Source organism: Rosa chinensis, chromosome 1, assembly GCF_002994745.2.
Source record: "Rosa chinensis cultivar Old Blush chromosome 1, RchiOBHm-V2, whole genome shotgun sequence".
NCBI lineage: Eukaryota > Viridiplantae > Streptophyta > Magnoliopsida > Rosales > Rosaceae > Rosa > Rosa chinensis.
Window position 1 is genome coordinate 67,379,270 of NC_037088.1, and position 21,411 is coordinate 67,400,680.

The 21,411-nt window shown below is 38.8% G+C and overlaps 1 protein-coding gene, 1 long non-coding RNA gene and 1 pseudogene across 2 annotated transcripts; 2 read left to right on the forward strand and 1 right to left on the reverse strand.

Moving 5' to 3' along the window:
* Positions 1-347: 347 nt before the first annotated feature.
* LOC121050950 lies at positions 348-6,749 on the reverse strand. The gene is made up of 3 exons (XR_005804496.1): positions 6,215-6,749; positions 5,399-5,591; positions 348-484 (listed from the first exon to the last, which is right to left on the reverse strand). It is a non-coding gene; the product is annotated as an uncharacterized LOC121050950 (long non-coding RNA).
* LOC112184404 lies at positions 6,693-8,533 on the forward strand. The gene is made up of 6 exons (XM_024322664.2): positions 6,693-6,783; positions 6,895-7,203; positions 7,308-7,406; positions 7,498-7,946; positions 8,038-8,070; positions 8,168-8,533. Coding segments are annotated over exons 2-6 (630 nt in total). The 5' UTR covers positions 6,693-6,783; positions 6,895-7,155; the 3' UTR covers positions 8,169-8,533.
* A 7,834-nt stretch (positions 8,534-16,367) lies between these two features.
* On the forward strand, positions 16,368-20,575 carry LOC112172722 (annotated as a pseudogene).
* The last annotated feature ends 836 nt before the right edge of the window (positions 20,576-21,411 follow it).

Genomic DNA, 21,411 nt, shown 5'->3' on the forward strand with positions numbered 1-21,411 from the left:
AATAACCAATATTTAAGGACTTCTTTGCCTGAGCAGTAGCCCATTCGGTACCAGCATTGCTGATTAGGTGATTTGAGATTAAAGGATATTAGAAACTTGGTTCAAAAATGACCTTGTTTCTCCATTTCCATATATACCAACAAATGAATACAAATATTGAGTTCCATTGCAATTCAGAGCTAAAACTGACCTTGCACAGAAGATGAGCCATAAGCCAACCATTCCAACTTATCTGAAAAGTATTAGCCACGCAAGATGGTATATTGAAAGAATTCCATATCAATTGAGCAGCAGGGCAATCTCAAAATAGGTGAGCAAGAGTCTCAAGAGCTTGATGGCATAAAGGACAACAGTTGTCATTGGTCAAATTCCTTTTGGCTCTTTGAACATTTGTTAAGAGTTTGCCATGGAAAACAATCCATGTGAATGTCTTCAATTTGGGAGGAAGCTGCAATTTCCAAATGAATTTCCATGGAGAGTTATCCTGACAAATAGGATGCAAGAAAAATAGCATAAGCAGACTTTACACTAAAGATACCATTAGATGTATACCCCCTGTTTATCTTCTCCACATCCATCAAAGCTAGGAGGAATACGAATAATCTGGTCGATAATATGTTGAGGAAGACAAGCAATTAATTTATCAATGTCCCAACCATGGTCATCCCAAAAGTTAGAAATTTTATCAGCAAGATTAAAGGAGGCAGAAGGAAGAATATGATTCTGAAGGGAAAAAGGAGGCAGCCACATATCGAACTAGAAATTATTTCGTCTTCCATCTCCAACTCTCCAGGTCAAGCCTTGTTTAAGAAGATTAGCCCCATGAACAATACTTCTCCATGTATTGGAACAATCCTTGGGGACAACATAAGAGTCATCAACAAGATTGGCACTACGAAGGTATTTTTCCCTGTAAATTGTAGCCCACAATCCAGAATCATTATTGTGGAGTCTCCATCCAGCTTTTGCAAGCATAGCCTAATTCATATCAGATGTTTTTTTAATGCCCAAACCACCAAAGTTCTTAGGCAAACAAACAGTGTTCCAATTTATGAGATGAATTTTCTTCTTTTCATCGCAGTAACCCCACAAAAAGTTCCTATTTAGCTTATCCAAATCATCATATATAGACATCGGGAGCTTTACAGTTTGCATGGCATAATTGGGAATAGTAGCATTCACGGAGTGAATTAGAGTCAACTTTCCAACAAAGCTTAAATCTTACACTTCCAACTAGAGAGTCTATTTTGAACTTTATCAAGAATAGAGGCATATGTATATCTATTAACTTTTGAGTGAATTAAAGGCATACCAAGGTATTTTTCCAAATCAGAAGTAAGAGGGGAACCACAGATATTACTAATATTTCCAGCAATCTCAGTACTGGTATTAGGAGAGCAAAAAATGAGAGATTTTTCATAACTGACAGACTGATCTGATAAGGAACAGAAGATATCAAGACATTGCTTAAGAACATGGGCCTGCTTTTCACTAGCTTAACCAAACAGCATGAGGTCATCCGCAAAAAAGAGATGAGAAATCTTGGGGCCAGACTGGGATGCTCTAACAGCTTTCCAGAATTAGATGGGACAATTTTTCCATGCACAATACAAAAATATAAGGTGAAAGTGGATCTCCTTGACGGATTCCTCTATGAGCAGTAAAAGAATTAGTAACTTCCCCATTAAAGCAAATCTGGAAGCAACGCATACCTTGGAGGCATGAGGGTACATACGTCCTTTCCTTGTATGCTTGGGTGGCATGAGGGAACCTCCCCCGAACTCGGTTGTTGGATTATTTGTCCTATCGGTTTCCACTCTAATTTTCCGAAAATACCCCCATTCGGGAAAATTAATTTCCTTCAAATTTGTGTCCAAGCGCCAATTAGTTTTAGCCTTTAGGCATCCGCTTTCTCATGACCCTCTAAACCCCTATAAATTCTCTCACTCAAAATGTACCAGTTTCTCTACCCATACCCTCCCTCTCTCTCTCTACCCATTCTAGGAATTGAAGCTCTGGTCTGGTTTCCATGGCGGTTCTCTGGTTTCCATGAGGACGTCGACTCCCCGAGCCATAAACCCTAAACACAATTGACTCTCTTCCCCTCGCTCTCTCTCTCTCTCTACCCTCTCTCGGAATTGAAACTCTGGTCTGGTTTCCATGGCGGTTCTCTTGTTTCCATGAGGACATCGACTCCCCGAGCCATAAACCCTAAACCCGATTGACTCTCTTTGTCTCTCTCCCTCGCTCTCTCTCTATACCCTCTCTCGGTGTTGAAGCTCTGGTCTGGTTTCCATGGCGGTTCTCTAGTTTCCATGACGACGACTACTCCCCGAAGACAGATGACGCCGGAACAAGTCTTGCCACCACTGAGGACTCCCTCGGGCCAGACGGTGCCGGAAAGCCGACAAGAGGCCACCGAGGACTCTGCCGTTTCACCGCATTCCCAAACGGCTTCGCCGTCCACTTTTCGGCACTCTCACTCTTAGTAGAATTAGCTGCCGCAGGATATAACTTGGATCAGATAGACACTCTTGCCGCAATTACGAACTAACTCTTTTGCCGTTGTCTGGCCTCGGGGACTTGTAGTCTTCCCTTTGTCGGCTCACCAGGACGACGACGACTCCCCGAGGCCAGATGACGGCGAAGCGTTGGTTTGTAATTGCGGCTAGAGTAGCAGAGTGCATATGATCAAGTCGAATCCAGCAGCTTATTCTATAGTGAGCATGCCATTTTCAATTATATTAGTTTTTCTTTATTTATCCATAAACGTTGATTGTTATGGTTTATCAGGTTGACCATGTTCCTAGTGTTCCAATTGGTCATTCGTCTCTACTTGGGATGCCTCCCTTTCTTCCACCTAGATAGGTGACTAGTATGCATCCATTTGTTTTGCATCAACCTGGGGTTCCCCATTCCATGCCACCACAGTTTCCCCAATCACATGTGGGGAATTTTCACTCAATTCCTGCAATGTCATCTCTCTAACAGTGGCAAAACCAACAGGTGCTGACAGTCGAAGACCTCTTTTCTATTTTGATTATGATCAGCATCCGTTATCCATAATGACCAACTCATGTTACTTGATCTCTCCTTTTAGGCTCCGTCCGAGAGTTTGCAGATAGCTACACAAACTGAACCTCCATCTTCCCAAAATGATCAAAACCTGATAAGTGATAGGCGCATTTTAATGTAATATTTTAAATGTTAATTCCTCTCATTTTGCTTAGTTATTCCTTAACGAATCGATTTTTAACTTAGTTTCTAATTTTAGGTACATTGGAGTAGATGAAGAAGAAATGAGTGTTACGTCCATAATTACCTAGAAATGATGGAGAAGAATGAAAATGCACTAAAAAGTCAACCTTGAATATTTTCTTACTCCGGCTAGGAGAATCAGAGCCAAGCAAGGAAGAAGGAGCGGCCACCTGACCAAATGAACTCGAAATGAGCTGAAACTCTCCAGATCCATTCTAGACACCCAAATGATCATTTCTTATGAAGAGTGCCAGAGAAAAATATGAGTGGAAGGCCTTCAAACAATCAGCCCAATTTTCTACAGAAGTAAAACCGGAAAACTGGACCTGTAAGAGGTCCAGCAGCATTTCCGGCCCAACCACATAAAATAAAGCTCTGAAAATTTGTCAGGATGATCTACACTCATAGTGGAACATTTTTTATGAAGAAGTCGAAGGCTCATTCTGAAGTTTTGATGGAGAAAAAATTGAAGGAATAAAGGGGAAGAAACTGACCTGAAAACAGCTCAACACCACATATTCATGTTTCCCACCCATATGAAGAAAGCATTTCTTTTTCCTTGGATACATTTTTTCTACCCTAAAAGATCATCATCACTTCCACATTTCTTCACCTTCATGCTTTGCTTTCATCATTACCTCATCTTTTACATATTTTACAAACCACTCTCATACTCCACTTTCATTATTTTTCTTCATCTCATCATTTCACTCTTCTTTTTCTTCCCTATTTAAACACCTTCTCCTCTCACTCTCAATCACCAATTTCTGAATCCATAACACCAATTCCTTCATCCATTTCATCTTCTTTGTCTCTCCATTTCCTTTCCATTTTCCTTCTCCATTCTCTAGTTGCAAAGTTCTGCGTTTTCAAGCAAGGAGAGGAAGAAGAAGAAGGAGCCGTGAAGATCATATCCTCCATCATCCACCTTGAAGGCTTGCTTCCAAGATTCAAGATCCAACCATCTAGCTCTCCATCTCCATCTCCCCTCACGGTGTAATTCATTCTTTTTCCTTGTAATGATGATCTTTTGTTTTTCTTGTTTGATTTCGTATGAATTTGTTTCTAGTTAACCTAACGTTTAGGGCAAAGTTTAAGCCCAATTTCTATGTTTAAATAAAGTTTTCGAATTCTATAATTGTGATTCTAAGTTGCTTATGTGAGTTTGTTCGATTAAATTTGCTTTACAGAAAACTTTTATATGTTTATCTTATTTGGGTCGACACTTATAGGATTTGCATGTAATTGGTGCTAGGTTTAAGAACATGAAATCGACTTTTCGTTTTGTGTAACTTGAATCAAAAGTAGTAAAGGTTCTGGACAAGAATCGAATTTAATTGAAGAGGATTGCAATTAGGTGGACTTTTCCATAACTAAGTTGTACACTTGAGTTGATAGCCTTTCTCTATGTCTAATGCGTTGAACATGTCATGATTGACTAGCTTTCTAGGGCTTGATTGCATGTTTGATAGGATTGATCTAGGTGCTTTCGCTTAGGTTAATTAGCATTGAAAAGTAAAATATGGGAAATTGTTTGCTTTTAACGTTTCACATGATCAACTCCTCTCTCATGACTTGGAAGAACAATTATAGGGTTTGAATCGAATTTGATTACATGGAATTGATTTTGATCTTTGTTCCTTGCGTTCCACCCTTGTATATATGTTTTTACGTTTTCTTTATTTTATTTATTTTAATTTTAATTTTAAGAATCCTAAACCCCCCCTTATTTTTGTTTACTTGTATATATTTATTCTTTATTTTATTTTTGTAAATAATACTTTTCTTTATTTGTTTCACAATGACAGGTGTACCCTTAATCCCCGGAATAGAACGATCCCTATTTGCTTATACTACTAACGATATTTTCAGGGTTAAATTATGCGCTTGCTTTGAGCGCATCAATAAGATCAGATGCAAAGTATCACTATGAAACTTCTGTTAATGGGCAACCATTTCATCAAGACTATTTGGATGTTCAAATTCGCGAAGGGGCAGAGCCTGAACCTGTGATATCATCTTCCCTTGAGGAAGCACAGGTATTTCTTTGTAAATGATTATGTGACTTGTGTATTTTAATTAGGCAGGAATTACAGTATGTATTTTGTTTCAGGTTCTTGAGTCAATTAATAGCACTTACTTGGTCTCACCCCAAACTGATCAAAGCTTGCAACAAATGTCTTCCCAATTTACTGATTCTTTAAGATTGGATTCTCTTGAGAAGAGCAGTGATTGCTAATCCCAAGTGCAGGAATCGTGTAGTAGTATAGACTCAGAAGTACAAGTGTCGTTTCCGCCGAGAGCAGTGAGAAAAACACAGAATGATGAATAAACTGAAAAGAAGACAATTTGAATGAGTTTAGTTGAGGAAAAAAAATTCAATAAGGACATACACTAAGGTTTCGGGGTTCCACTTTAAATCACCTATGCAATCATATTAATTCGACTCTCTCCCTTGAAACTTATTCAAGAAAACTGACACTAAGGATGAATTCAATTTAAGCTAGTTCAAATACACAAGGCCCAATCAATTTCTGTAGGAATAGTTCAAGTATAAACTGTACCTATGGCAACAACCAATCAAGAAACAATTCCAATGAAATTGTTTATCAATCTGCAACTCTACTTAGTCTCAAAAGCATGGATATTTTTACTACACAATAGGAAAAACATGGCTGATCCTATGAAATAGATTATCAAATACCCATCAATCAATCAAAAAGTAAATGCAGAAATTAAACTTGAACATCCAAAAACTGAATTTGCATTGAAGTTCTTGTCGAATCGAATTAATAAAAACTACATGGGAAATCCAAAGTTTCTCCCCTAGCCTTAGCTAGGAAATTAGTTCTCCATAATAAAAATGAAAGCAAAAAGATCCATAAGTTTGGAAGAGTACAATGCAGAAGATGAACTGAGGTTGAAGGAGAAGAAGAAGAAACCAATATGCCCGAACCTCTCTTTTATGTTGTTCATTGCCCAGCCCTTCGTTGACATCTAATGCCTGAAGACGTCTTCTTTTGATTGAACTTCCTGATTTCATGTAGGCCAAAATCCCCCAATTCATGAAGACATTCAATTGTAATTGAACTCTTCTTTCAACTGACTTCAAGGAGCTTGTAAAAACTGGGCTCTTCTTAATTGCTAGGTACCCCTTCAATCCCCTTAATTAGAAGGCAATTGAATCTGAATGTCAGAAAAGCTTGAGCTGCGTTTTGCAAAGCAAAGGAGTGTCTTCAAATGAGTAGAGAAGAGGATAGGAAGCTGGTCACGTGAGAGGCTTATCTCTTCTCCAACAATTAATTATACATATTAGTAATTGACCACACAAGTCAACGTATCCACCTCCAAGTCCAAGTGCAGCAATGGGCCTTTAATTGTCCAATTCCTTCATCCAAGTATCAGACCTAGCAAATCAGAAAAATGATATAATTAGAATAATTTAGGCCAACAAAAGACTCAATAGCCAAGCAATTATGAAGATATGACTGCATTTTAAACCACTTATCAAGCAGTGAAACCAAGGTAAGAAAATTTTAGTTTTGCTTTTTTTTCTTTTACTTGGCTGGAGCTGGTCAGAGTGTTAGGTTTTCAGTAGTTAGTGGAAGATACTCAGCTTAATTTACATGCGAACAGGCACATGAGCAGAATGTTCAGACCTTGATCGATCATGGGTTAGACGGACAAGTTTTAACGGCTGAGAAACCAAATTCTGCTACCAAGTCCTCAAAATCTGACACTCCAATCCATTCAGTCAATCTCAATGAAATTACAATAAACAATTCCCCTGGTACAGGTTTGCCCGAGTCCTTTGTCTCAACTGGACACACCAATGCACCATCAGTGGGTAGGACTTCGGAGACCGCTCTTCTAGATGAAAGGTCATTGTTGGCTTGGATGGTTCGGACAATACCAGCTGGTGGTAGAATTAGGATCAGTTCGACGGTGAGCCTACCTATTAGCTACCAAAACTTCTATAGTGAGCATACCATTTTCTGTTTCTATTAGCAACTGTTTAGTCAATGATCTGTTATTTGTTCCAAATACAGCTGCCGAATAGGCTTGGGAAGATGCTTGCACCTTTAGACTGGCATGATTACAAGAAAAAGTATGGAAAGCTAGATGATTTCGTTGCTGCTCATACTGAAGTGAGTTCTGTGATGATTTCAAATGCATCAATGTTTGTGTAGATTGTTTATTTTATTTTCATCTCATGAGAACCTTAATTTTTCTTTTCAGTTATTTGTGATTGAGGGGGACTATATTCAGCTGCGTGAAGGAGCTCAAGAGATGATAGCAGCTACAGCCGTTGTTGCCAGAGTTGCTGCTGCTGCAGCAACATCATCCCCCTACTCTTCATGTTTGCCTTCTGTGGCTGTTACTCCAGTGGCACAGACTCACCGCTTAAAGAAGATATCATCTCTTGATTCCAAAAATGTGGTTACTTCTACTCCAAATGCAAATAATGCTCACTTGCAGTCTGTAAAGCAGAATCAGCAATTAAATGGTGTATCTTTTGGTGTTTCGGGAGGTATGACGAACGTAAAAATTTTGAGCAAATCCAAGGACATGAATGGGCCTGAACCTACTCCCAGCCAGTCATCTGTATTTCTTAATGGTGGAAATGGAGCTCCTCTGGACAGATCAATGGCCAATGGCCGGCATTTTGTTGGGAAACAGCATGGCAGGTATGCCTCTAAACCTTCAAACATACTTGAAAGACACTTAAACTCGTTTCCTGTATTGCTTATTGAGTTTATTGTGTTGTTACTTTGACAAGATGACTAATTCTGCATTTACCTCCAGAAGATAGTAAGTAAAAACACTTAAAATCGTATTCTGTGATGCAGTCCTTTATCCTATTAATTGCCACTTCGAATGCATCTCTTGATTATTTTGGTGCTGGCAGGACTTCAGGAGCAGTCACAGCATCTTTTGCCCCGAAAGTGTACTAGTGTGCAGATTAGAGGCTTATTTTGGGAAGTTATACTAGATGTGGGGAAATTATGTTGTGAAGATTGAATCTGTTTCATCAATATTTGCATCTCATGGGATTCGCAGATTGGATTTGTGTTTGCCTTTTTTTTTTTTTTGGTTTAAAAGCTTTAGCTTTTTCTGTGTTTTATCATAGTCAAGACTCCACAGCCAACTGTCTGAAGTGATATACAAGCACAAAACGGCTTCTGTTCACTGACGGGTTGGCTCATTTTGGATTCTTGATAATTTAAACAATAGCTCGCCTTTTCTTTCTGGAGTAGAAAAATTGCATCTTCCATCTAACTTTACTGTTCTTTTAAAAGATCGTCTTAGATTTTGAACAACTGTTTGTTTCAGAATTCAGGCAAATGGCCAAACCACAAATCACTACATCCTACTTGTTTCTAACGGAACAATTTAATTCGTTATCAAAATTCTGGGTAACTACAGTTCATCAATATTAGAACTTATTATGCGACATTTTCAGCTTTAATGTAAAACAAAATGAGTCCCCTACTAGAAAAAGGTTATTCAATCTCTTTCCTCCATATAACAACAGGTACAACATTGCCCAGAACAAAAGAACGAAACAACACCGTGTAAGGACTCAGGAGCCGCTCTTTCAGTCAGTTGCTGCTGCTAACATTTCTCTTCGCAGCATGTACTCTGGTCGTTGATTAGCTGAGCTGCTTTGGATTAATCTACTTCAATTACAAGTTCTTGAAAACCCAAACTGAGTTGCAGAAACAAGACCACCCTCCGTACTCTCCCAAGAACAAGGCATTGCTCCCATTAGCTCCCCAAAATGATTTCCGACTACCACATCCCTGTCCACCCTCCCAAACACATCAACTGCTGCATCCCTGTAGTCGACACTTGAACACCTTTGTTAACCTCCGTAAATTAGTCATCAAGTCTCAAAACACTTTCTCTCCGAATTGTGCACAGCAAATGGGTTGGCAGATTCTAACTTTGCCGATTTTTGCAATCCGAACATTGTGGTATTGAAACAATCCGGGAGGTAGCTTATTAGTCATTATTGCCGAGACACCATCACTATGTTCTAGTCAACAAGTCCTTTTTGCTTAATTGCTGGCTTGCTGCTGCTGCCAATATGGTTCTCACCCTTTCCCCAGCAATACTAACAGACATGAATCCTTCTCCAATTGGCAGTTCTCTGCTAATACATGGCACTGAGGACCCCAATTATTCATTCAAAAGTTCAAAGCTCAGCCTCGAAAACAAAGTCGAAAATCCAACCGAGAACTCAAGTGTTCCAACAACACACACCCAAGTCCGAAAACCGGCATTAGCAGCAGCACTCTTGATAAATGCAGCCACATTAGATACATTACATGCAATAATCTTCGTAGAGTACGTCCTGAATAATAACAGGAGTCTGCCCTAACCAAACATCATCAATCAAGCCAACACTAGCAAAGTGCGCTAATCTATCAGCTACACCATTTGTTTCTCTATAGATGTGACGAATGTTGACTAACTGAAAAGCACTCTACAATCTTCCAACTCACGTCCCACCACTGACAAATCTTACTCACCTCTTTTCAAGACAGCAATCAAAATGATAGAATCACTTTCAACGTCTACTTCCGTCCAATCTTGGTGGATACCAAGTAAGAGACCTGCTTTACATGCTTCAATCTCCATATTTAATGCTAAGAGAGCATGCAAAACATGCTTAGCTAAAGCTACGACCCCCACACCATTACCTATGTGGAAATTGTATTCAAATCAATTCATCTAAAAAGCAATTTTTATTAAATAAGCAAAACGAAGCCACTTACATGTTTGTTGCACAAAAACGAATTCATTAAAAAAACTTCATATCCAATCCCATGTTTTATTCGATATTTAGATGCAAAAGCAATATGAATTTGGTATACTTTGGCCATGGAAGTGTTAATTTGATTAAATTTTGATTAAATGTTGAGTAAAGCTCTAAGATTATAACCTTAGAAGACAACAAAAAGACCCAGCTCGATCATTCTATGAATTAAATTCTTACTTAAAGGTAATCCAAGATTCTAAATAAGAAATCTCTCTCTGCAATATTATCCTGAGAAACTAGCCTCCCCTTTCATTATGATATCCATATAGATCCCTTGAATGGGAGCTGAGATCCAATCATCCCAAGAGTTTTCATGATATAAATATAATAAAAGAAAATCTAGATTGCCAGGTTGCATGAAGTACTGGCAAGACGATCCAGAACTAAAGTCCATCATAGATTGCGGTGATACAAATTGCTAGTGCATGTCATCATCAGTTTAGAGATTATAGCTTTGTGATTTCATGAGAATCCAAATATATTTTTATTAGAGATTGGAGCGGGGATGGGGTGGAGAATGACTATAGCAATGGGAATGATATTGTGATCTTTATCCCCAATCCGCCCCGTAGCCATCCCTACTTGCATGTCCTTGGACCTTGGCAAACCAATCAATTCCTCGCCTCCATTTCATATATCAAATAGGATCCCCTTTTTTCATTTTTTCTTTTTCCTCCATTCAATTTTCCGCTATGCCCCTTTCTTTTTTTCTTATTCATCACGCCTACATCAAACATGTAAACTCATGCATCCAACGCTATCAACCAATTTCCCAGATTCATCAGATTTTCTTGAAATGAAGAAACGATCGATCCGCATCCACTTAGATTCATTAAGGCTAGGCAGGTATGCAAAATGTAACCAAAACCATTTCACAATTAAAATAATGTATGCCTGGGGGCATGAGGGTACGTATGTCCTTTCACTTTTGCTGAGGGATGAATTCGATTATTCGAGCGTCCTCTTTCAAAGCAGTTGAAATTGGAATGGTGTGTCATCTCGTTTGTCTTGACGTACAGTAGGAAAAAAACAATTGCTTTCTATTTTTAACCTATGGACCAAATCCGAAATTTCAAATGAAATACCCGCACAAAACTGGTCCTTTGCTTCTAAATGTGTTCATGAACCGTTGGTATGGGACTATTGGTTAACCCTTTAAACAAGCGATTGTTAACCTTAAGGAAGGCAAAAGTAACTAGATTTTACTAAAATCACAGCAGATGAAGTGATGAACACTTAAACCAAACAAAACATGTGATATTGGAATCTATCAGTCAGCTATTTGATATATAAAATCTAAAACCTAAAACGTAACATTTCTTATGTTAATTCATCAGTCAAATATCACATCACTAATCCAAACTCCCAAACTCGAATACTGCTTATGTGTAGTCAATTGATCAAGGAAACAAAAATAAAGAGAAACTATTTCCAATTTTCTAAGTGACTTTCTACTATATAAGAAAATGAAATATGAGTTAACTAATATCCATGAATTTATTTAACTTTTTGGTTACATCAATGAATCAGTAGAAACCCAAAAGCATATATATATATTTTTTTTATCAATAAGAAACTTCATTAATAATGAACTGGTTACAATGAATTTGGGCAACATCTCTGACACAGAAATGACCACTAGACTTCACACTGGAACTCTATAATGACTGACTGAAGGAGCCAGAAGGGCTCCGACTAAAAAAAAACTTGCACAATTACTATATGGCAAAGACAACATGCGCAGGAGATATGGATCCGTAATACTCAACTTTGTCAGCACTAACTCGCCACCCAAAGTCCACCTGACCCAAAAGCAGAATTTATTTGCAAGAATTTAGCCAAAAAGAAAAAAAATTATGAGCCATTCCATTAAGGGGTCTCTTTTTTGGCCATTTCATGTGATCTCTTGTGAGACCCACTTTTCGATCGCATTTCAGTATCTCAACCGTTCAGTTATTAGGTTATAATGTATAAATCATTTCTACAAATTTTTTGCCAAATTGATGATAATTAAGGTATCAAACTAGATTAAATCAATTGATGAATCAAATCTGTTAAACCCGAATTGTTCATGTTCATGATTGCAAATCACAGTTATGAATGTCTTCATGATTATCAATTTAGCTGAAAATTTGCAAAGATGATTTACTCATATATACATGGCCCTTCTAGTGAGAGATCATTTTATATATACAGGTGTTGATACCACTTATATTACATACCGCCAAGCATAAGCAACGACCTCATAGGTGGACCCCGCGACATGGTTAGTCCCGCCTACAACATACATCTGGTAGACCGACACCCGAGCTAACCTCTCTATGGTGGAGGTCGGCCTGTATCTCCCCGGGAGGCCTCCCTCCCATGCTCTCTAAAAGGGTTCAAGAGAAGTAAATATATGTATTATGTCCCACATCGGAAATGTAAACTAGAATGAGACTTCGTTTAGCTATAAAGGGAAGTCCTCCCTTTCTTAGAGATGGATGAGATCCATGATCCCCACAATTGTATACTACAAAAGCTACTTGGCCTCACTCATAGTGAAATATCTAAGTGGACGTAGCCTTGCCTCAAGTGCAGAGTGAACCACTATATATTCTTGTGTCATTTCTCTCTCCCTCTCTACCTTGCCTCATACTTAGTTCTCGTTCCCTATTCTCACATAGAAACAATGGGGCCCTTCTAGTGAGGGATTTGGTCATTTTAGGGATCGCACATTAGACCAATTTTTCTATCACATATTCACATTTTAACCGTTCAGGTTTTATGTACATATGAGTAAATCATCTGTACAAATTTTCAGCCAAATTGATAATCATTAAGGCATTCATAGCTGCGATTTACAATTATGAACACGAACGGTTTAAGTTGTACACATTCAGTTCTTCCATTGATTTAATTTAGTTCGATATCTTAATGATCATAAATTTGATTGAAAATTTGCATAAATGACTTATACATTAGAACATAAAAACTAAACAGTCGAGATGCCGAAATACAGTCTAAAAGTGTGGGAACCCTTAAAATGGCCACAAAAAAAAAAAGTGATCCCTTAGTGGTAGGGCCACACACACACATACATCCACAAATAATATGTACCCAATGCACGTTCAGTAAAGGCAAGAACCTAGCAATTTATGAAGTTAAATTCAACAGTAACTCATTGACTATGGGCTCTAAATCTTTTGAACTTGTTGCGCTTAGTTTGGAAACACTATGCTTTGCTCAAAATGTAATGAATTTTGATTGTAGTTTTATTATCCATGTCTTGTATGATTTCGACTGCGAGCAATAATGAATGCATCGCAATAATGGTTGGTAAACTAACTATAGTCTACCTTAGAATACATTGGAATGATACGTTATCGTAATTCTGATTTTGAAGTTATTGTTGGTAATTTTTCCTACTATCCCTCTTTCTAATCTTGAGTTATATATAAACTCGAATCTCTAACCTGTAAGACTGAATCTATGGCCAATTGATTGAACGTTGGAATGTGATCATAGTGGAAGTGTATTTTGTGCTTGGGGACTAGGGCTAAACAAGGTATTGGCTTAAACATGAAAGAGCCTGAAAATTTCAAAATAAAACTCCAAACTAGTTTAAAGCCGTGCTTATGTATTTGACAATTACGGTAAGTAGATTTTTAAGTCTTATTTCAAAAATTAGTCGTGAGAGTGCGAGTGAGAGTGAGAGAGCCCATTGTCCCATTGGTTCTGCGTGTCTAGGGCCAGGCATTAAAAATTTGTAGAGGGAGAGAAGAGGGGTTAGGGGTGGAGATAACGTACAACTGTACAAGTAAGATAGTGGACCTGGTAAAGCAAAGATATGGGGATGGTGATTGGCCAATGGGTGTTCTTGGTCACGAGGTCTTTTTATTTGTACGTGTACTGAACTCTCCCCTTCACATGGCTTAAGCTAGAAATGGCACCATAACGGGCATCCAAGATTCAATCATTCAAAGCAACAGTCCGTAATCTCCACTTGCGTACTACAAATGCTCTCAAAGAAAGAGGTGATAAGGAAACGAGATTCAGAACTCGTATATGATCATTAATGTGGTAGGTGATGCGATCCAGCTCATACAAGAGTCAACAAATTATTCAGAACTCGTACATGATCATTAATGTGGTAGATGATGCGATCCAGCTCATACAAGAGTCAACAAATTATACATATTATCCAAAAGCAAACAGAGCCACAGAGGTGGCCTGAAAGGAGGAAATATGCAAAGCGAATGAGACCCGAAAGAGGTGTTCGATACTAACCTTTTTTTCTTTCTTTTTTTCCCTTATTCGAACATGTATCATTTTCTTCTTAAATAACCACATCACATCTCACCCGGGCAAAGAGAATGAGACTTAAAAATAGGGTTTCATGTGTTTTTGATCCTTATTAGGCACGTATTCGTTTTTTTTCTAAGTTATACATGTCACATCTCAAACGCTAATGCTCATAGAAAACAGAGACATCACTAAACCGTAACTAATAATTAGTCTCATTCTTCGATCGCCTAATTTAAGTAATTACAAACTCAATTCTTAATCAGTTCTCACATTATTCTTCAGAGAATATATGATACCTTAGCTTCAACATTACTAGTAAGAATAACGAGAGCATGACGAAGCTAAATGTGCAATCTGGACTGAGAAAATAGGTTTGACCGGTCATAGATTGCAGTGCAGGACCAGTGTACTACCATGGAGAATCCTAGAGGGCTCAAGATTAATTAAGCTTTGATTTTTTAACAAACAAGATTTACCCATAAATTAAAGGACATCAACCCCCTCTAATCAAGGGCAATTTTGCAATGATATCTAACTTGACATGAAGAAGTGCAAGCAGATCAAACACCGGTTCTAGGCAGTGAGTCACATGATGATGGTTTTTATTTTTTTTGGTACAAATGATTATATTTTAGTGTCTAGAGACTTTTTTATTTGCTTTTATTGGTTTGAATTTCATAGCTTGGTGATCACGTACAGAGAGAGACAGAGTCTTCTGACACACTGCCCTCCTTCACGGCTTGCATGTGCTTGGCAGACCAATCAATTCCTCGCCTCTGTTTGAAATTTGATTCCCTTTTTGTTTTTTCCTCCATTCAATTTCCCATTCTGCCCCTTTCACTCCCTCTTCTCTCTCTTTCTATTCATCACGACATCAAACATGTATGTAACTCATACATCAAACACTATCAACCAATTCCACAGATTCATCAAATTTTATTGAAATGAAGAAACGGTCAATCCGCGTCCACTGTTTTTTTGGGTGTAAAATGTGAGCCAAAACTATTTAAAAAAATTGAAGCAATGCATACCTTGGAGGGGTACATACGTCCTTTCTTTGTATGCTTTGGGTGGCATGAGGGAACCTCCCCCGCACTCGGTTGTTGGATTATTTGTCACTTTGCACTATAATTTTCTGAAAATACCCCCATTCGGGTAAATTAATTTCCTTCAAATTTGTGTCCAAGCCACAATTAGTTTTAGCTTTTAGGCATCCTCTATGTCATGACCCTATAAATTCTCTCACTCAAAATTTACCAATTGCTCTACCCAGCCTCCCTCCGGCTCTATCCACTCTGGCAATTGAAGCTCTAGTCTGGTTTCCATGGCGGTTCTCTGGTTTCCATGAGGACGTCGACTCCCCGAGCCTTATACCCTAAACACAATTGACTCTCTTCAATCTCTCTCTCTCCTCGCTATCTCTCTCTCTACCCTCGCTCGGAATTGAAGCTCTGGTCTGGTTTCCATGGCGGTTCTCTAGTTTCCATGACGACGACTACTCCCTGAAGACGACGATGACTCCCTCGGGCCAGACGACGCTGGAAAGCCGGCCACCGAGGACTCTTCGTCCTTGCTGCTCTGCCGTTTCACCTCGCCGTCCACTCTAAATAAGCTGCCGGATTCGACTTGTCTTGCCGCAATTACAAACTCTTTCGCCGTCGTCTGGCCTCGGGGACTCGTGGTCTTCCCGTTGTCGGCTCACCAGGACGACGACGGCTCCCCGAGGCCAGATGACGGCGAAGCCAGGACTCGTGGTTTGTAATTGCGGCGAGAGTAGCAGAGTGCATATGATCAAGTCGAATCCAGCAGCTTATTCTATAGTGAGCATGCCATTTTCAATTATATTAGTTTTTCTTTTTCTATCCATAAACGTTGATTGTTATGGTTTATCAGGTTGACCATGTTCCTAGTGTTCCAATTGGTGCTTTCTCTCTACTTGGGATGCCTCCCTTTCTTCCACCCGGACAGGTGACTGCTATGCATCCATTTGTTCTGCATCAACCTGGGGTTCCCCATTCCATGCCACCACAGCTTCCTCAATCAAGATAGAGAGCTGCATGCTACCAAGTTAGATAATGAAGCGGTACGTTGAATGCTTATGAAATTTCTCTTGGTTGGTTTAGCTGAGTAATCTATAGTTTTTACCCACTTTCATAACTTTCTGGCAGGCCTGGGCCAAAGAGAGCCTTCTCAGAGAACAGAACAAAGAATTAGCAACTTCCAGGTAATGATCCATGGGTTTGGGACCTATTTTCTGCACTTTTGAGCTCTTATTCAAGAGCATATGTACTTTTGTTGTTCAAGCTTAAATGTGTGTTGCTTCACTGTATTTACACTGACTCTGAAGATTTACTATTTTTTTATTTTATTGCATAATATATAAGGCTTTTGTGTTTCGTTTTGTATGAATAAATGCTGGTTGAGGTTTTAATTATATGTATTTCATTTTAATTATTCAAGAGCATGTGTACCTTTGTCGTTCAAGCTTAAATATGTGTTCTTCACAATGATGAGTGTGAAGATTTACTTTTTTTGTATTTTATTGCATAATATATAAGGCTTTTGTATTTCATTCTGTATGAATAAATGCTGGTTGAGGTTATAGTTATATCAACAAGTTTAAAAATTTGGTGTCTATTGCAGAAGAGAGCGTGACCATTCAGAAGCTGAAAGAGCCCAGCATATACAGCAATTACATGATCTTCAAGAACATATTCAATAAAAAGAGAGGCAACTTATTGAGTTGCAGGAACAGGTTTGTTCATTTGCATGTATATGATGCTTTTGTATGGTCTTACTGTAATGGGTAGAATGATTGAACTTTTGTACTATTTTATTCTTTTGTGAATAAACAGTGTATAAACAAATTGTTAACAAAATGTCAGACACTGAATAATAAGTGACAGAAATTGGAACAAGTTTGATGTTTTTTTTTACTTCAAGGAGTTGCATGCTACATTTAGTTATTGTGAAGCTGTGCCTGATAGCCATCATATTTTCAGCATAGGCTTGCTCAAGAAGCCATTCTATTTAAGGATGAACAACTGAGCGAAGCACAAGCTTGGATCACCCGTGTTCAAGAAATGGATGCTTTGCAGTCAACTACACTTCAAAATCAGTTGCGGGAACATTCAGAACACTATAATCAGCTCTGGCTTGCTTTGTCAAAGACAGGTTGGTTAGTTTTGTTTTCTGTATTGCATTTTCATTTTTTTTCTTTCCATATAGCTTGCAAACATGTTTGACGCTCATAGAAAAATCAGAACAATTGTATGTATGCCTAAATGCTGATATTTTTGTATTACTTTTTTTAAGCAATACCTAAGTGAGGGTGGTGCTATACCTAAATATAACATGGTTTTGTTTTTTTTGGTGAGTTTGACCAATTCGATTTTTCTTTTGGATAACTGATAGTTTGCTGAAATGGAGAGACATCATATGCATACGGTACAACAGCTTCAGCTTGAGTTAGCTGATGCTAGACAAAGAAATGGAACTTACACTGATGAATCACGTGCAGCAAATTCAACTTCAAAGGATGCATCTCAGTTTGGTCGGAACAATGGGAACCAGATTGATATAAATACGTCAAATGGAAATCCAGGTGCCCTCCCAAATGGGAATTCACAGGTCGTTTCATCGTTTTCTTCAACTGTCAATGCATCAAGTCAGGTACTTTGACCGCATCAAACATGATTTTGACCTTGTCATTTTGATTCAATTATATTAGTTTTTCTTTATTTATCTATAAACGTTGATTGTTATGGTTTATCAGGTTGACCATGTTCCTACTGTTCCAATTGGTCCTTCGTCTCTACTTGGGATGCCTCCCTTTCTTCCACCTGGACTGGTGACTGGTATGCATCCATTTGTTCTGGATCAACCTGGGGTTCCCCATTCCATGCCACCACAGGTTCCTCAATCACATGTGGGGAATTTTCACTCAATACCTGCAATGTCATCTCTCCAACAGTGGCAGAACCAACAGGTGCTGACAGTCGAAGACCTCTTTTCTATTTTGATTATGATCAGCATCCGTTATCCGTAATGACCAACTCATGTCACTTGATCTCTCTTTTTAGGCTCCGTCCGAGAGTTTGCAGATAGCTACACAAACTGAACCTCCATCTTCCCAAAATGATCAAAACCTGATAAGATTAGATGCAAAGTATCACTATGAAACTTCTGTTAATGGGCAACCATTTCATCAAGACTATTTGGATGTTCAAATTCGCCAAGGGGCAGAGCCTGAGCCTGTGATATCATCTTCCCCCGAGGAAGCACAGGTATTTCCTTGTAAATGATTATGTGCCTTTGTGTATTTTAATTAGGTGGGAATTAAAGTATGTATTTTGTTTCAGGTTCTTGAGTCAATTAATAGCAGTTACTTGGTCTCACCCCAAACTGATCAGAGCTTGCAACAAATGTCTTACCAATTTAACTGATTCTTTAAGATTGGATTCTCTTGAGAAGAGCAGTGAAACCAAGGTAAGAAATTTTTTGTTTTGCTTCTTTTTTCTTTTACTTGGCTGGAGCTGGTCAGAGTGTTATGTTTTCAGTAGTTAGTGGAAGATACTCAGCTTAATTTACATGTGAACGGTCACATGAGCAGAATGTTCAGACCTTGATCGATCATGGGTTGGATGGACAAGTTTTAACGGCTGAGAAACCAAATTCTGCTACCAAGTCCTCAAAATCTGACACTCCAATCCATTCAGTCAATCTCAATGAAATTACAATAAACAATTCCCCTGGTACAGGTTTGCCTGAGTCCTTTGTCTCAACTGGACACACCAATGCACCATCAGTGGGTAGGACTTCGGAGACCGCTCTTCTAGATGAGAGGTCATTGTTGGCTTGCATGGTTCGGACAATACCAGCTGGTGGTAGAATTAATATCAGTTCGACGGTGAGCCTACCTTTTAGCTACCAGAACTTCTATAGTGAGCATGCCATTTTCTGTTTCTATTAGCAACTTTTTAGTCAATAATCTGTTATTTGTTCCAAATACAGCTACCAAATAGGCTCAGGAAGATGCTTGCACCTTTACACTGGCATGATTACAAGAAAAAGTATGGAATGCTAGATGATTTCGTTGCTGCTCATACTGAAGTGAGTTCTGCTGATGATTTCAAATGTATCTATGTTTGTGTAGATTGTTTATTTTATTATCATCTCTTGAGAACTGTAATTTGCCTTTTCAGCTATTTGTGATTGAGGGGGACTATATTCAGCTGCGTGAAGGAGCTCAAGAGATGATAGCAGCTACAGCTGCCGTTGCCAGAGTTGCTGCTGCTGCAGCAGCATCATCCCCCTACTCTTCATGTTTGCCTTCTGTGGCTGTTACTCCAGTGGCACAGACTCTCCGCTTAAAGAAGATATCATCTCTTGATTCCAAAAATGTGGTTACTTCTACTCCAAATGCAAATAATGCACACTTGCAGTCTGTGAAGCAGAATCAGCAATTAAATGGTGTTTCAGGAGGTATGTAGAACGTAAAAACTTTGAGCAAGCAAATCCAAGGACATGAATGGGCCTGAACCTACTCCCAGCCAGTCATCTGTACTTAATGGTGGAAATGGAGCTCCTCTGGACAGATCATTGGCCAATGGCCGGCTGAGCTCAAATTTTGTTGGGAAACAGTGGCAGGTATGCCTCTAAACCTTCAAACATACTTGGAAGACACTTGAACTCGTTTCCTGTATTGCTTATTGAGTTTTATTGTGTTGTTACTTCCAGAAGATAGTAAAGACACTTAAAATCGTATTCTGTGATGTAGTCCTTTATCCTATTAATTGCCACTTCGAATGCATCTCATGATTATTTTGGTGCTGGCAGGACTTCAGGAGCAGTCACAGCATCTTTTGCCCCGAAAGTGTACTAGTGTGCGGATTAGAGGCTTATTTTGGGAAGTTATACTGGATGTGGGGAAATTATGTTGTGAAGATTGAATCTGTTTCATCAATATTTGCATCTCATGGGATTCGCAGATTGGATTTGTGTTTGCCTCTTTTTTGGTTAAAAAGTTTGAGTTTTTGCTGTGTTTTATCATAGTCAAGACTCCACAGCCGACTGTCTGAAGTGATATTCATGCATAAAACGGCTTCCGTTCATTGACGGGTCGGCTCATTTTGGATTCTTGATAATTTAAACAATAGCTCGTCTTTTCTTTCTGGAGTAGAAAAATTGTATCTTCCATCTAAATTTTCTGTTCTTTTAAAAGATTGTCTTGGATTTTGAACAACTGTTAGTTTCAGAATTCAGGCAATGGCCGAACCACAAATCACTACATTTTACTTGTTTCTAACGGAACAAGTTAATTTGATATCAAAATTCTGGGTAACTAGAGTTCATCAATATTAAAACTTATGAAGTTATGATGCGACATTTTCAGCTTTAATGTAAAACAAAATGTTTCCCCTATTAGAAAAAGGTTATTCAATCTCTTTCCTCCATATAAAACAGGTACAACATTGCCCAGAACAAAACAACACCATGTAAGGACTGAGGAGCCTCTCTTTCAGTCAATTGCTGGCTTGCTAGTTGCTGCTGCTATCATTTCTCTTCGCAGCATGCATGTACTCCGGTCGTTGATTGGCTGAGCTGCTTTGGATGAATCAACTTCAATTACAAGTTCTTGAAAACCCAAACTGAGTTGCAGAAACAAGACCACCCTCCCTACTCTCCCAAGAACAAGCCATTCCTCCCATTAGCTCCCCAAAATGATTTCCTACTACCACATCCCTCGCCACCCTCCCTAATACATCAACTGCTGCATCCCTGTTTAGCTTATTAGTCGACAGTTGAACAACTCTGTTAACCTCTGTGAATTCGTCATCAAGTCTCAAAACACTCTCCGAATTGTGCACAGCAAATGGGTTGGCAGATTCCAACTTTGCCGATTTTTGCAGTCCGAACATTGCGGTATTGAAACAATCCGGGAGGTAGCTTATTAGTTATATTGCCGAGACACATCACTCTTTTCTAGTCAACAAAACAAAATCATACGGATTTGTGGGTACCAATTGGGGCTACTCAGT